The sequence below is a fragment of the Hesperophylax consimilis genome, chromosome 28, assembly GCF_061612785.1.
Source record: "Hesperophylax consimilis isolate HC1 chromosome 28, BYU_Hcon_1.0, whole genome shotgun sequence".
In the NCBI taxonomy this organism is placed as follows: Eukaryota; Metazoa; Arthropoda; class Insecta; order Trichoptera; family Limnephilidae; genus Hesperophylax; species Hesperophylax consimilis.
Window position 1 is genome coordinate 8750947 of NC_142863.1, and position 15352 is coordinate 8766298.

General features: G+C 32.7%; 1 protein-coding gene across 2 annotated transcripts in view; it reads right to left on the reverse strand.

Annotated features, from left to right (window-relative positions):
* LOC149410136 (modular serine protease-like) overlaps positions 1-13840 on the reverse strand; it is a 67665-nt gene extending 53825 nt beyond the window's left edge. For both annotated transcript variants that reach the window (XM_089648482.1, XM_089648483.1), the window contains exon 1: positions 13704-13840. In XM_089648482.1, coding sequence (XP_089504608.1) covers positions 13704-13743 — 40 coding nt within the window. In that variant the 5' untranslated portion in view covers positions 13744-13840. The remainder of the gene's footprint in view (positions 1-13703) is intronic.
* Between the last annotated feature and the right edge of the window lie 1512 nt (positions 13841-15352).

Consider the following 15352-nt stretch of genomic DNA (forward strand, 5'->3'; position numbering starts at 1 on the left):
CTGTCAAGATAAATTTATTTGTCTTAATTTTGTTCGTGAAATGTTTTATGAAATAATGATGAAAGTAGAAATGTTGTCAAGTTACCAAACAAAAAACTTTATTTTTATAAATAATATGTAGGTTTAGCTTCTAGTCCAGTCAGTGGGGGATAAAAAAGGGCTCCACCTTGCAAAAGATTAGGTAGTAGCGATTTTCACATATGTTGTTAAGATTGGGACTCTAAAGAAAAAAAAAAGTTTTCGACCTTGGGGGGGTCGAGCTCGATCCGCCATCTTGGATTGAAGGTGCCAAAATTTGTTTTTTTCAAAATAATTATGAAGTGGTTGACTTTAAAACCAAATTGTTAAGCGCAAACTTAAAGACAACTAAATTATCTACATTTTTTGAGAAAAGTTTTTTTTGTAAGTCTAATAGGTAACGAGTTACAGCGGTTGAAAGAAGAAAATTTTGACCAAAAATTGTAAAACTCCAGTTTTCTTGATAAATTTTGTACGAACATATTACACAATATCATTTTAACGTATTTCTACGTTACAATATACTTATATAGCATCATCCGTGTACTCGATGACGTTGATTTGTTATAGTGGGATCCTAGTCTACAGCTGACTTGGCAACACTGATTGAGTCCTGGTTACAGGACGTTGCCTGGATGCTCATGTCTGCAGATGTTCTTTTCGATGAAACAATGCCAGTTCAAGTTTCACAAGAACGATTTTTAGCCAATGAAAATAACAAAGTCCGTCTGATTTCGATGCTTACAAAGGAATTTATACAGGATGATTTTACAGTTAAGCAGGCTGAAGAAGATGCTGATGAGTTGATTGTCAATACTGCGATTTCCTTGTGTTCATCATATGACGCTGTTTTCATTATTGGCGAAGACGTTGATCTCCTAGTTCTGCTGACAGCATTAGCACCATCCAAAAGTAGTATATATCTTCGCAAACCCGGGAGAGGCAAAACTTTTGAAAGACTGTGTTCCGCGAATAGTGTGAAATACAAAGAGGCGGCTGAGAATATTCTCTTCATGGCATTTAAGGCATTTAGAGGCTGCGATACAACATCGTCCTTCTTCAACCAAGGAAAAACAAAATTTTGTTCGCTTGTGCAAAACGACACAAGACTCAATGCCATGATAGGAATCTTCAAACAACATGATGCAACACCAGAAGACATAGCAGTTGCAAAAACACGCTTTCTTGTTGCTTTGTACGGGGGTGACATGGATAAGGAAACCTTGGAAGAAGTCCGCTACAAACGTTTCGTAAAGTCGACAGCAAAAAGCAAATTCAATCTTGCCTCTTTGCCACCAACGAACGACGCTGCACGGTACCATACATTTAGAACGTACCATCAAGTCCAAAAATGGTATGGAATCCAAAAAAATCCAGAAACTGGGGCTGGAAACGTGACACCAACGGGCTTGTTCCAGTAAGAATGACAAAGAAACCAGCACCCGAGATTTCATGCAATTGTAAAAAAGGATGCGGCGTTGCATGTAGCTGCACGAAAGCTGGATTGAAGTGTTCTATTGTATGTGGGTGCTGTAATGGTCAAACATGCTGAAATTCGCTAGAGGTTCACATCGATGTCGAGGACGAAGAAGAAGAGATTTTGTCAATGAAAGCCCAGAATCTCAGTATCACAGGCAATGAGTTAGATGATGACATTGGTGACGAAGACTGTTATTAAGTAACATAATTTATAGTAACATAATTCATAGTAATGTAACATAATTTCGAAATCTACCATCGCTGGTATATCTGTGGAGTAGACCTACTGCGGATACCACAATAAAAAAATGCGCCATGTTCTATACCTCATGGTGGTGTGGAAATGAGTTTACAAAATCATTATAATTATGTAATGAATAACCCGAAAAAATTACAAAGTTGGGAATTTCATCATTTTTTAGAAAAATATTCACATTTCTGCCACTGTAACTCATTACCTATTAGACTTACAAAAAATAGAATTTAAAAAAAAATGTAGGTAATTTAGTTGTCTTTAAGTTTGCTTTCATGAATTTGGTTGTAAAAACGACCACTTCACAATTATTTTGAAAAAAACAAATTTTGGCACCTTCAATCCAAGATGGCGGGTCGAGCTCGACCCTCCCAAGGTCGAAAACTTTTTTTTTTCCTTAGAGTCCCAATCTTAACAACATATATCAAAATCGCTACTACCTAACCTTTTGCAAGGTAAAACTCCCCACTGACTGGACTATTCCTTGTGATGAAAATAAATACACAGAACATATTATTATTTATTATATAAACTGGTTTGATAAATAGTAGCTACATTATCAAACCCGTTTTAGAAATATGGAACATTTATTAAAATTGCCTATACAAGGAAAGTCACCGATATCGATTCGCGTGTTTATGCAATAAATTTACTATCCATTACGCTGTTTCACCGAAGCGGTATGCAGAGAGGATAAACAGCACGCCCCTCTCTATTTGCGCACATTCCCAGATTGAGTGGAAGCCACAAGTCAAAAATATACATTATTAGTGTGCCTTATATTGCCACGAAAATAGGTAATAGACGTAAAAATCGTTTGGCAAACCGAGTCTGGAAACGCACGATTTCAAGCTCAAAATTGTTTTTTTTTTTTTAAATTTATTTTGTGAATAATTGCATTATAAAGAAAAAAAAATTATCAAAGGAAACTGTCACACATAATCTTAGTCACATATATTTTTAAGTTGTTTATTACATATATTTCTAATGAAAATAATACTTTTTTTTAGTAGTGTATGCTTTAACTTTTTACAACGTAATTAAAAAAATATTTTAATTCCACTCAAGCGAAACGATAGAAAAAACTTCAATTTATCGACAGCATACTTTTGGTATTCAGAATGTTAACCGATTCGTAGAAGAAATTAATTTTAAAAAAGTGATTTGTCATTACAATTTCATTCATACACGGAGAAAAATTTGTATTTGAAATGTATTAAACATTTATTCAAATCGGAACACCTTTTCATGCACTTGCATTCGCCTTGATATAATGACGATAGATAATTTCGCTTTAAAGTCGCTTATCGACGATTTTTACCGTGTAAACTGTAATTATCATTTTACAAGAATTTAAAAGTCACATTTAATTATACAAAGATTACGAATAACGTCACTATATATTAAAAAAAACTCCTATATAAATATACCCACGTCGCCTGGGTGGGAACCAGACTCATTTGTCAACCACTAACAGGCCTGTTATGGCATCTCAAACAACAAGAATTATGTTTAAAATTAATAACTTAACACAATTTTCGTTAAGGTTTCCAAATTCCGCTGCACGTACGCAATAAACAAATACTTGAAATCAACTCAATAGAGTATTTGCATTGATGCCAATATTAGTCTATAGGTATTTGCAATGTTTGTTGAATAAATTTTCTTTAACGATTTATTCGTTTTTATTCTTTCATTCGGCGGCGATGACGTCACGCTAGGTGACGTTGGTGACAGCCGTATTACGAGACATTGGAATTTTCTATGTCATAATGACGTTGTAGTCAGTTGGAACCGTTTCAGAATTTTTAAAAAAATCAATAATGGTGTATGAAAATATTAAAATTATATATTTTTAGTACGATAATCATGATCCGAATTTCAATTGAATCTAATAATTTAATTATTGAAGACAATATTAGCGATTCTTAAACGAAAATTTATAACAGAAACACATACGGTCACATCTAGAACTCGAACCCAGGACCCTTACCTTGCCGGGGCACCGCTCTACCAACTGAGCTAATGGGACCCTATCTCATTCGGTCATATTTAATTGTATCATTCTTCGAATAAGAACATCCAACATCATCTTTATTTTCTCACCGCACATTTTTATTGGCTGCTATCTTTATGTATGATCACAAGGAGATTGTCTTCAATAATTAAATGTTACAATTTGAGGTTTTACTCATTAAGTTATTCAAAAAATAAAATAAAATATATCTTTCACACATTTTTAACGGTTTTCATAGTTTCTGAAAATTACCTTTGGAAATAACTATTTTAGTGGGGGAGATGGTAAAACATGCACAAAATTGATTATTAGGTTCTTAGTTAGGAATATTTAAATAATTTATGAGTTCTTTCGATCTTCAAACATAATTTTAATCGACATAAAAACGTAACATACAATCTACAATCCCCCTCGAGATAAGTAGGTAGTTCTTATATATTCTTTTAGTAATTAAGGCGATGCACTACGTAGTAATTTATTTATTTATTTATTTATTTAAACGCCCATTGGGCTTTTACATACATTGTTATAAGTGTTATTACATTAACTATGTGACATTGAAAAGTTTACGTACATATATAAATAAAATAGTTATTATATCTGTAGTACATAAATGTTTTACAAATAATACAGAATACCATTATGGAGAACAGTTTTTTTTTCTTTTTTTACTTAGAAAAATAAATGGATTGAAATTAATCAGCATTTATAGGGACTTAAAATCATATTCGAATTGTTATTTAAATTACAATATTAATTACGTAAAGTTAAAACATATATATTAAAGTTAAAAAGACATAAAAGAAAAGAGTGAAAAAACAGAAGCTAAAAAATGGGTTTTTTACTATAGAGTGGAGAAGTCATACATTTCAGCAAAGTGTTTATGTAGATTTCGTTTGAGCACTGCTACGGAATCTCTAAATATATCAACAACATTACCAAATTTATTACCAAAATTTTGTATTCGATTTAACGATATGTGCGCATGATAATTAGATTTGAAATTGTTACAGAAAAAGGTGGAATTTTGTCTCGTATTTTTGGAAGGTACAAATAATTTTATTGTGGCAAGAATTTCAGGGCTGTCGATTCTATAATTAATAATTTTATTTAGTAGAACAAGGTCGGAGATAATTCGCCTATCTGATAGCTTAATCAAATTTAGTTGATGCATGAGTTGGATATAATTTATATTTTGGATTGGAATATTTAGTTTAAAGTTAATAAATCTTAAAAATTTGTGTTGTACCCTTTCAATATTGTTGGAATGTACTTTATAAAACGGGGACCAAATAGGCGAATTATACTCTACTTGACTTCTTACTAAAGATGTGTACAGTGTGTTCAAACATTCTAGTGACTTGAAGTCACATGCGGTTCTACATATAAACCCAAGCATTTTTAGGGCTTTATTTGTGATTTCATTTATATGCGGATTGAATGTTAACTGTTCATCAAATATAACACCCAAGTCCCTGATTTGAGTGACAGCTGTCAATTTTACATTATTAAGCGAATATTCATAAATTGTATGATTTCGTATTTTACAAAAACGAATGACCTGACATTTTTTAATATTAAGAAACAGAGAGTTGATGATGCACCAACGATATAGTTTATTTAAATTAAGTTGCAAAGTATAACAATCGTCTAAACTGCGTATTGTTTTATATATTTTCAAATCATCTGCGAAAAGAAGAACTTCTACATCTTTAAATATGCTAACAATATCATTAATAAATAACAAAAAAAGAATTGGTCCCAGGTGAGACCCCTGAGGGACCCCACTTATGGCTTCGAAAATGTAAGATTCCACAGATTTTATTTTGACACATAGCTCTCTTTTACTAAGATAACTTTCAATCCAACTTAACAGATTACCCTTGATACCCAACATACTTAATTTTTGTACAAGGATATGTCGCCTAACTTTGTCAAATGCTTTGGAAAAATCAGTATATATTGAATCCACTTGATGCTTCAAGGCAAGAGAATCAGTTATGTAATTTTCGTATATGATCAAGTTACTTAGGGTGGATTTACCTGTGATAAAGCCATGCTGGTTGGGTACAATAATATTATTAATTTGTTTACATATTACATCTAGGACTAACAATTCAAATAGTTTGGGAATAGCGGACAATATACATATTGGTCTGTAGTTCGATACATCGCTTTTATCTCCCTTTTTATGAATAGGCGTAAGATAGCTTTTTTTCCACTGTTTTGGAAAACACCCTGACGACAAAGACTTATTAAATAGTAAAAATAATGGATAAGTCAAACTGCGAACACAAGATTTTAAATATATTGGAGGGAAACCATCCGGTCCAGCGGATTTATTAGTATCTAATGCTTTTATAGCCTTTTCTATAGCGTTTATTTCAATAAAACAATGGTTAAGGTTAAGTGATTCTTCAAGTGATATATCATTTGGGATTTCATTATCGGTAATATTATCATCATAAACACTTTTGAATAAATCTGCAAAAAGATTGACAATGCCTTCGGTATTATCCGCACAATTGTTATTCAGATACATAATATTTGGTAAACTACCATCATTTTTACGCTGAGCATTAGAAAAGTTCCACAATTTTTTAACATTATCATGAACCTCCATTTCTATTAAACTAATATAATCATTATAACATTTTAAGACAATTTTTTGCACTGCTTTCTTATGTTAGTAAACATTATATAATCATCGACGTTTCTAGATTGCTTATATATTCGGTGAGTTTGTTTTTTAGTATAAATCAATTCTTTTAATTCTTTTGAAAACCATGTAGGGTAAAGGGATGCAATAAAATTAACTTTTGGAACATGACGTTCTTTTGAAGTGTTTAGGATTGAATAAAATTGTTGGACTTGATTCACAATATTGTTTTCATCTTCTAGAAATGACCAGTCTATATGGTCAAGATAATCAATTATATTTGGGTAGTCAGCTTTTTTAAAATTGTACGATGAAGTTTTTAATTTCTGCAATTTTCTAGACTCATTTGTGATAATAATATCTAACGCGGGATGGTGTTGGTCTAAAGGTAACAACAATTCATCCGATTGTTCTACCACTGTACTTAAGTCACTAGAAAATACTAGGTCAAGCATTCGGTTATAAGAATTATGCACTTTATTTAACTGTTTTAGTCCTAGGAAAAAAGACATATCAAGCATTTCCTTAGATTTGACACACTGCACTTCTGTTTCGTTAATAATCACTTCATTGTTCTTATCGAAAGACCAGTCGATTTTCGGAAGATTGTAGTCGCCTACAATTATAAATTTGGCTTTAGGATATTTATATTTTAGTGTTTCTACATCCTCGATGTGGTTCTTGTATATTTGCAGATCTGACATTGGTGGAATATAAGTACAAGCGATAATGATTTTTGTGGATGAAATATTTAGCATTACAAACATTTGTTCAACGCTTTTGTGTTTAACTGGCAATTTTTTAGATGAAATGTTTTTAGATATGCACACCATTACACCTCCTCCTTTTGATTTGTTGCTTGTTGCTCAAAAAAAAACTTACCAACCGTCACATAGAGCGCACGCAAAAATATTGCTTCACAAAAATTATCCGAATTTTAGCGTATAATTCAAAAAAAGCAAACAAGATATCAGTAAACGTTTACATGAAGATAAATTACAGTTAAATTTTACGGACTGTGAACTCTGAGTGATTTCATTAAGTGATTTCAAGTGATTCCAAGTGAACAATCTCTACAAAGTGACAGTGACTATTGTCGAAAAAATCCATCAGCTTATTTCATAAAATTTCTCTACCAAGAGATTTCATATTGCACCTATTTCACGATACGTCATAAGCGGCCAATAGCGCAGTGGCGTGAACAGTCACGAAAGCGGCAGTCTAGACAGGGGAGATATCTGAACCAAGTGAGTTCGAATCCTACTGTTTCAAAAAGTTTTTTTTTTTCTGTTACTTTAATAATAAATTAGCTAAATAACCTAAACTACTTGAAAATAGATTACAGTGACTACTTAAATAATTGGAACTGAAGGCAATAGAACTAAATTTAACTTAATTAAAGTGACATCTATCGACCAAATCATAAGCACAAATTTAAAAATGTCGAAATCACGTAAAAACACCAGTGCATCTCCTACTCCTCACTCAGCCGAATTACTCGAAGACCTAACACATCGACTAATGTCGCACATAGACACAAAAATAGATGAATTAAAAAACGAACTTTTCAAAAAAATGAACCTTGAAGCAGCAGAAAGACAAAAAACCATAGACTTTCTTTGTAATAAATATGATGAATTAATAGAAAAAATAGAACAATCCATTCTCTCGGAAAAAACAATGATGACAGATATCGAAACATTAAAAAAACATTAAACGAAAAAAGTATTCTACTAAAGAATCTGGAAATACGGGCTGCCGAAAGCGACCATAGAATACTGGCAGACTCGTTAGAAATATCCGGAGTACCTCTTAAAGCGGATGAATCTATATTGGAAATAGTAAGGTCAATAGCCGAAACAGCGGACATTCAGATCCTTCCGGAAGACATTCTACAGGCCGTCAGACTACATCCAACTACTGCCAAGGCTCAACCAGGGGGACCGTCTGCAGCATCAACGTCAACAAAACAAAAGGACCATCCGAAAATCAAAATTAGATTCAATAATTCTAAATTACGTGAGCTTTTGCTCTCTAAGAAAAGAGAAGTCAAATACAAAACATCCCCAGGGCTAAACTCAAAAATCTACATCAGTGAAATCCTGTCACCATATCTAAAGGAACTACTATGGAAAACAAAACAACAAGCCATCACAAAGGGATATGCATTTGTATGGACCAAAGATGGAAAGGTTATGGCGAGGAAAGCCGAGAAAGATAAAATAATTTATATTAAACACTCCGATGATATAATAAAGATGATCTGAATTTACTATCCCAAAATCGTACACATCCATCCGATAATTTTAATCTTACCATGGCTAAACAATTAAAAATATTACACCAAAACATACGGAGTATCTCAAAAAATTTTGACAATTTCACTGTCGTACTTCAACAATTGGAGACAGAATTTGACGTGATAATTCTCACAGAATGTTGGCTAGATAAAATCTTCACACCAATACAATTACCTAATTATACGGTCACTCACTCCAAAAATATTAAAAATCAAAATGACGGTATTGTAATTTACTGCAAAAAACATCTACATTCAACTTTAATGGAGGTAGATATCACAGACGCAAACGGCTTTGAAATAATCATAAATAATGACATATGTATTTTAGCTATGTATCGATCACCTTCTATACAAAACATATTTCCCTTTCTGAGGTCCTTAGACAGTCAACTTATCAAAATGAAAAAACAAAAAAATATCTGCTTAATAGGAGATATGAATATAAACATTTTAGAAAATAAAAAACATCCACAAAGTGACGATTACTTAAACCTTTTGTTATTCCATGGACTCTTTAGCACCATAAATGAACCCACAAGAGTCAACTTTAAACAAAATAACCTATTACCCACGCAAACTTGTATTGACCACATTATGTTAAAAACAAAAAGATCATACAAATCCTCAATCCATCACTCGACAATTACAGACCACTATACACTTATCCTGGAAATAAACACTACAAACAATTCACAAGAAATACACTCCAAAACCACAAAAACCCACAATACAACTGATATTTTAAAACTAAATGACATACTACTTAATAAAAAATGGGAAGAACTCGTAGAAAATAATAAAATTAATGAAGCATGGTCACTTTTTATAGAATGTATTCAAGACGAATTTAAAAAAAATACCATCACGTCCGAAAAAAGTTCTCCAACTAAACATAAACTTCTAAAACCGTGGATATCAAAAGGACTCATAACAAGTTTCAGTAAAAGAGACAAACTCCACAAACAATGCAAATCTAACCCATATGACATCTATCTCATAAATTTCTATAAACGATATCGAAACTTATGCACACGACTTGCACGTATATCGAAAGAAATATATTATAAAAATAAATTAGATAAATGCAACAAGGACCCCAAAAAAATTTGGCAAATCCTAAAAGAAATATCCCACACATCTTCAAAGAAAAGCGATTCCATAACCGAGATTAAAATAGATAACGAGATTATTAAGACATCAGAACAACCACTAAAAGTATGTAATTTTGTGAATAACTATTTCGCTAACGTCGGCAAGGTATTAGCAAACAGAATCACTACAAATGACGATATCCCAGAATTCTCAAACCACTATACACACACTAGTGTTTCTTCCTTTAAAATTCCATACATTACCCAAATACAAACACTAAAACTTATAAACGAACTAAAAAACACAAACTCTCAGGGTAGCGACAAAATATCACCGATGACACTAAAAATAATAAAGTCAGCACTTCTTATCCCACTTACTATACTTATAAATCGGTCCATTAAAGAAGGAGTGTTCCCAACTATTTTGAAAACGGGCAAAGTAATTCCAATCCACAAAAAAGGAAACAAGGAAGAAATTAATAATTACAGACCAATTACAATTCTAAACACGCTCTCAAAAATTCTCGAGAAACATATCAAAAACCACCTTTTAATTTTTCTTAACAAAAACAATATACTATCACCAAATCAATTTGGATTCAGGGAAAATATGAGTACCTCACATGCCATAGCCTCAGTAACAGACTTCCTCAAAACAAATATAGATCAGGGTAAAAAATGCCTTGGAATATTCCTAGACCTGGCAAAAGCGTTTGACACAATTCACCACCAAAACCTGTTCAATAAACTTAAATATTTCGGAATCACGGGAACAGAACTCAAATTAATTGAAAGCTACATGGAAAATCGCACCCAATATACCTCAATAGAAAACACATGTAGTGACAAGGAACAAGTATCCTACGGAGTACCACAAGGCAGCGTACTTGGCCCAATCCTATTTCTTATTTATATTAACGATCTTTGTCACCTCGAAATAGACGGGGAAATTATAAGCTTTGCTGATGACACTGTGTTACTTTTTAAGGCCACTGACTGGAACACACTAATCACAAAAGCTGAAGTTGGCCTAAATATTACAAAAAAATGGCTTGACTCTAACTTATTAACTTTAAATATAGATAAGACTAAATTCATAACCTTTAGCATAAACTCGAGAGGCCAACCCGCCAAAAACATCTACCTTAAAATACATTCCTGTCACTCAGCGAGCACCCCATGCAATTGTCCTCCAATCATACAAACCGAAAATATCAAATATCTGGGTATATACTTCGACCGATATTTAAAATGGGACAGACATATTGAATCGGTTAAAGGAAAGATAAACAAGTTGATTTACTTTTTCAAAAACGTGAGAAATATACTGAACATATTTGATATTAAGAATATATACCTCGCAATAGCACAATCTATAATGGAATACGGCATTATTGCCTGGGGCTATGCCAGTAAAAAATACATAGACACACTATTTAAAGCTCAGAAAACCTTAATAAAAGTAATACTTAAAGTACCAATACTAACACCCACTTCAACCATATTTAAACAATTCCCAGTGTTGAAGATTCAAAAACTATATTCAAAACAAATACTTACTTTCCTTTACAAGAACCTAAACACATTTAAAACTTCACAAACTTCTCGCAATACCAGAACAAGACATGCACACCAACTACTAATACCAAAAACCAACACATCCTTTGGACAAAAACACTACATATTCCAGGCTATAAAACTATTCAATTCACTTCCAACACAATATAAAACATCTAATCTTACAGAATACAAAAAACACATATGGAACTGGCTACAATCCTGTTAATATTTAACTTTTTATATTTCACTTTTTTGGAATAACTATGGAAAAACTACTGTTATAACTATGGAAAAATCGATTTTATATTTTAATTTTTAATGTTTCTATGTGTAACCAACTCCACTGTATTGTTTTAGAATTATATAATTTTACAATTGAAAAAGTCCTCCACAACACAGGTGAACTCCTAGCGTGGAGGACAATATACTATACCATTGTTTAACAAATATATTAAAGAATAAATAAAAATAAAAAAATAAAAATAAAATGGGGTCACGGTCAAGACGATAGATGTTGTATTTATTGAGACCTAATTCCGATGAATTGATGTCCTCATTTAACCATGTTTCTGTTAATAACAAAATATCATGTGGGAATGTGGGAGAAGTTATTTTAAGATGTTGTAATTTAGTTCTCATTCCGCGGACATTTTGGTAGTACCCAAACAATTTTAGGTGCTGTTTAAGTTTTTTGGCACGTTTTTTATTATTTTTGGAACAGAGTTTATGTACTTAATTGTTATGTTTGTTTCCCCTTCCGCTTTTCTCGTTTCAAACTCTTTCCAAACATCCGTCATTTGTTTCCTTTGCAGCTCCGTGAGATCTTGTTTAACTTTGATGCCATTTTTCAGTTTATATTTATTTATGATTATTTGCTTAGCTTGATATGAATCTTGGAGTTCTACTTTTATTGGCCTGATCTTGTCAGTTTTTCTTACGCCAAGCCTATATATTTTAGAAATATTTATCTGTAGTGTATCATCGATAATTTTTAACGTTGAACATACTTTGTTGTTGTCATCAGATATCCTGTTGGTTTGATTCTCGTCTCTACTTTCAGGTACGTTCAGCAGAATTAGATTTTTCGAACGTAAATTCCTTTCTGTTATCTCGGTAATTGCGTCACATATTTCCATTGAAGTAGATTGAGTAGTTCCAGTTATTGCAGGTTGGTTATTAATAATATTTTTGTATGCGGATAGTTCACCCTCCATAGTCCCCATCTTCACTGCCATCTGTCCCGCGACGCCCAGTAACTCGGTAGTTTTTGGCATTATTTTTGCAAGTTGTTCTTTATTGAACTTATTAGATGAGTCGGTAATTATTAAATGTATTTGGTTAATAATTTCCTGAGCCTTCGCCATACATTGATTAGCATCCATTTTTATTTTAGAGGTTCGTAATATTAAGTTAGGAAGTGAGTGATGACCCTGCACCCTGCACACTCAACTGCGTCCGGAGTGTTTCTGCGCTGCTTGCACTTACGGGTGATAGTGACCTACTATGATGTCGCACCGCTCACACGCACTGGAATCAGTAATGTCTGATAATATTTTATAGAATTTAGTGAATAACCGATTGATACGTTTGGATCACTACGATTATGGTATAATTATATTTCACAGTGTTTAGAGGGATTTTTATAATGTGATTCACACAACCAATTGTTTAAATGATGCTTATAAATAACTATTTTAACTGAAATTCGCAAGACAAATTCAAACGTTACTTGTCACTTTTAATATCACGACAATACGTAATGCAAAATCACGTGTTTTTGCTTTGAAAATTCGGTCGCCTAGAAATGTTTCAGATGCTTTAATTAAAAACTGCGAGTAGAATACATCCTGGCTTTTGAAAGAATCGAGTATTTTTTAGATAAGTCTTTTTTAAAGCCCAGAAAAAAATTAATGTATAAAGGCCTATGAAAACTGTTTAAAGTTCAAAATCTCCTACTTACGAACCCATTTTCGGTTATGATTTTATTGTATAATGTGGCAAATTAATTATTATTTATAAAATGATCGAAAAAAAAAATATTTATGCCTGAACATCCACAAAATAAAATAAAAGGCACTTTTTGGCCATTTTTTTTCCTTGCATAAATCAAAAAAGGTGGATTGTGTTAAGCGGGAATTTAAGCCTTATCGCCATCTACGTAAGGTGTGTTATTGCTAGCGGCTCGATTCAAAATATTACACGACGTAGTGCATCGCCTTAAGTTGAAAACAAGCGTTATTTTAAATTTTGGAATGTTGATTTAAAATTATTTACAATTTTACCCATTTTTTAAAAGTGTTGTAATCAAAAGATAAACTCACCTGTAAAAAAAATCGTTAAAAAAACCAGTAACCTACACATATTTCGTATTTTTACTATTTTTTATGTCACTGAAAATGTCCAAAATCACGTAAGAACTAGGTAATAATGCTATGTGAAATGGTAGGACCTTAGCCGACCAAGGTCGACCAATAAGAGTCTGGCTTATTCAACAGAGAGATATAACTGGCAACTAGAGATTGCAAATCAAGGGCCGTTTAGGAAAATTCGGATTTCCTTATCTATTATTTCCGAATCAAAATCCGGATTAAATCGTAATAAAAAATAAAATGTTTGGGGAAAAACAGTTGGTTGGGCGTGGCTCGCCAAAATCCATCCAGCTGAGACAGCGAGACGTGGCTTGGCTCGGCCGTATGTGGCAAATCCTCCCGCTGATGGCTCGCCTGCTCTACCTTGTGTGCGCGATGACCGAGCCAAATCCGTTCAGCGTGAAGTATGAATTCAGATCTCGGGTCGGACAGTATATCCCAAGGATGAAAGATTACTACGTGGTAAGACCACTTCTATCGGACGTCACTTTGTTCTTGGTGTTGAATAAAATATACGTTTTTTTATGTACCACCTATTTTTTCCGCTTAATACACGGAGAAAAAAAAGAATATGGCTTCTTTATTAAAAATGTTGACAGCGTGATGGCAAGCCATTTCCTAATAAAATATTAGTACATTCAGAATATATCGGAACACGTGTTGTACACGTGCAGATGCTCTTTTCCTGTTATATATAATTACGAAATGCGACAATATTAGAATGTTCCCACATCCTTATAACACATTCGTGTTTTACTGATAGTTTTTTAGGAAATCTGCCGATTCATTAATTAAAGGCTTTCAGTCCCATTTTTAACAGGAATACGAATAATTTGAGAAGATTTTTAATTAATTAGCAATATTTTATATCAGTAAGTTTCTACGTGTACTTCATTTTAAATAAACCTTCTCACGAAGCCCAATTGTGAACGACTGAATACCAATATAACAAACTCAGCATGCCTACATTGCGTCTGTGCGTTAGAGATGGAAATGTGTCTGTCGGCAACAGTAAATATATGAAAAAAGCAATAATTGTTGAATGAAATACTAGTATTTATTGAATTATTTAGCGGTTAAAAATAAAACGACGTAGCACAGTGGTTCCGTGTACCTGACCGGCAATCAGAAGGTGCTGGTTCAATTCCCGTCGACAACATTTATTTTTTTACGAAAGATTTTTTCAATTTATATTTGTGTTTCAGGCTAATAATTATCGCTTATAATAATCTGCTATCTTTAATAATTCAGATATATATACAAACAACACAAATTAGGGTCATGATTAATTTCTTAGAACAAGCACTGTATATTTAAAAACTAATGTTGATTGATTTGTTAACTGGGCCTTAACGTATTCACGCCTGTATTGTTAGCTTTCACTCGCCGTACATTTTACTTGTCAATATCATTGTGCATATATCCAATATACATGTATGCATTATTTGGCCCAATATGTAACTTATAATTTTTCTTCATCAAATGTAGATAAATAAATAAAAGATATCGTATATGAAAATCCGGAATGTGAATCCATTGTGAATGATCCGGATTTTCCGTATTGCAATCTCTACTTGAAACTGCACAAGAGGAAATAAAAC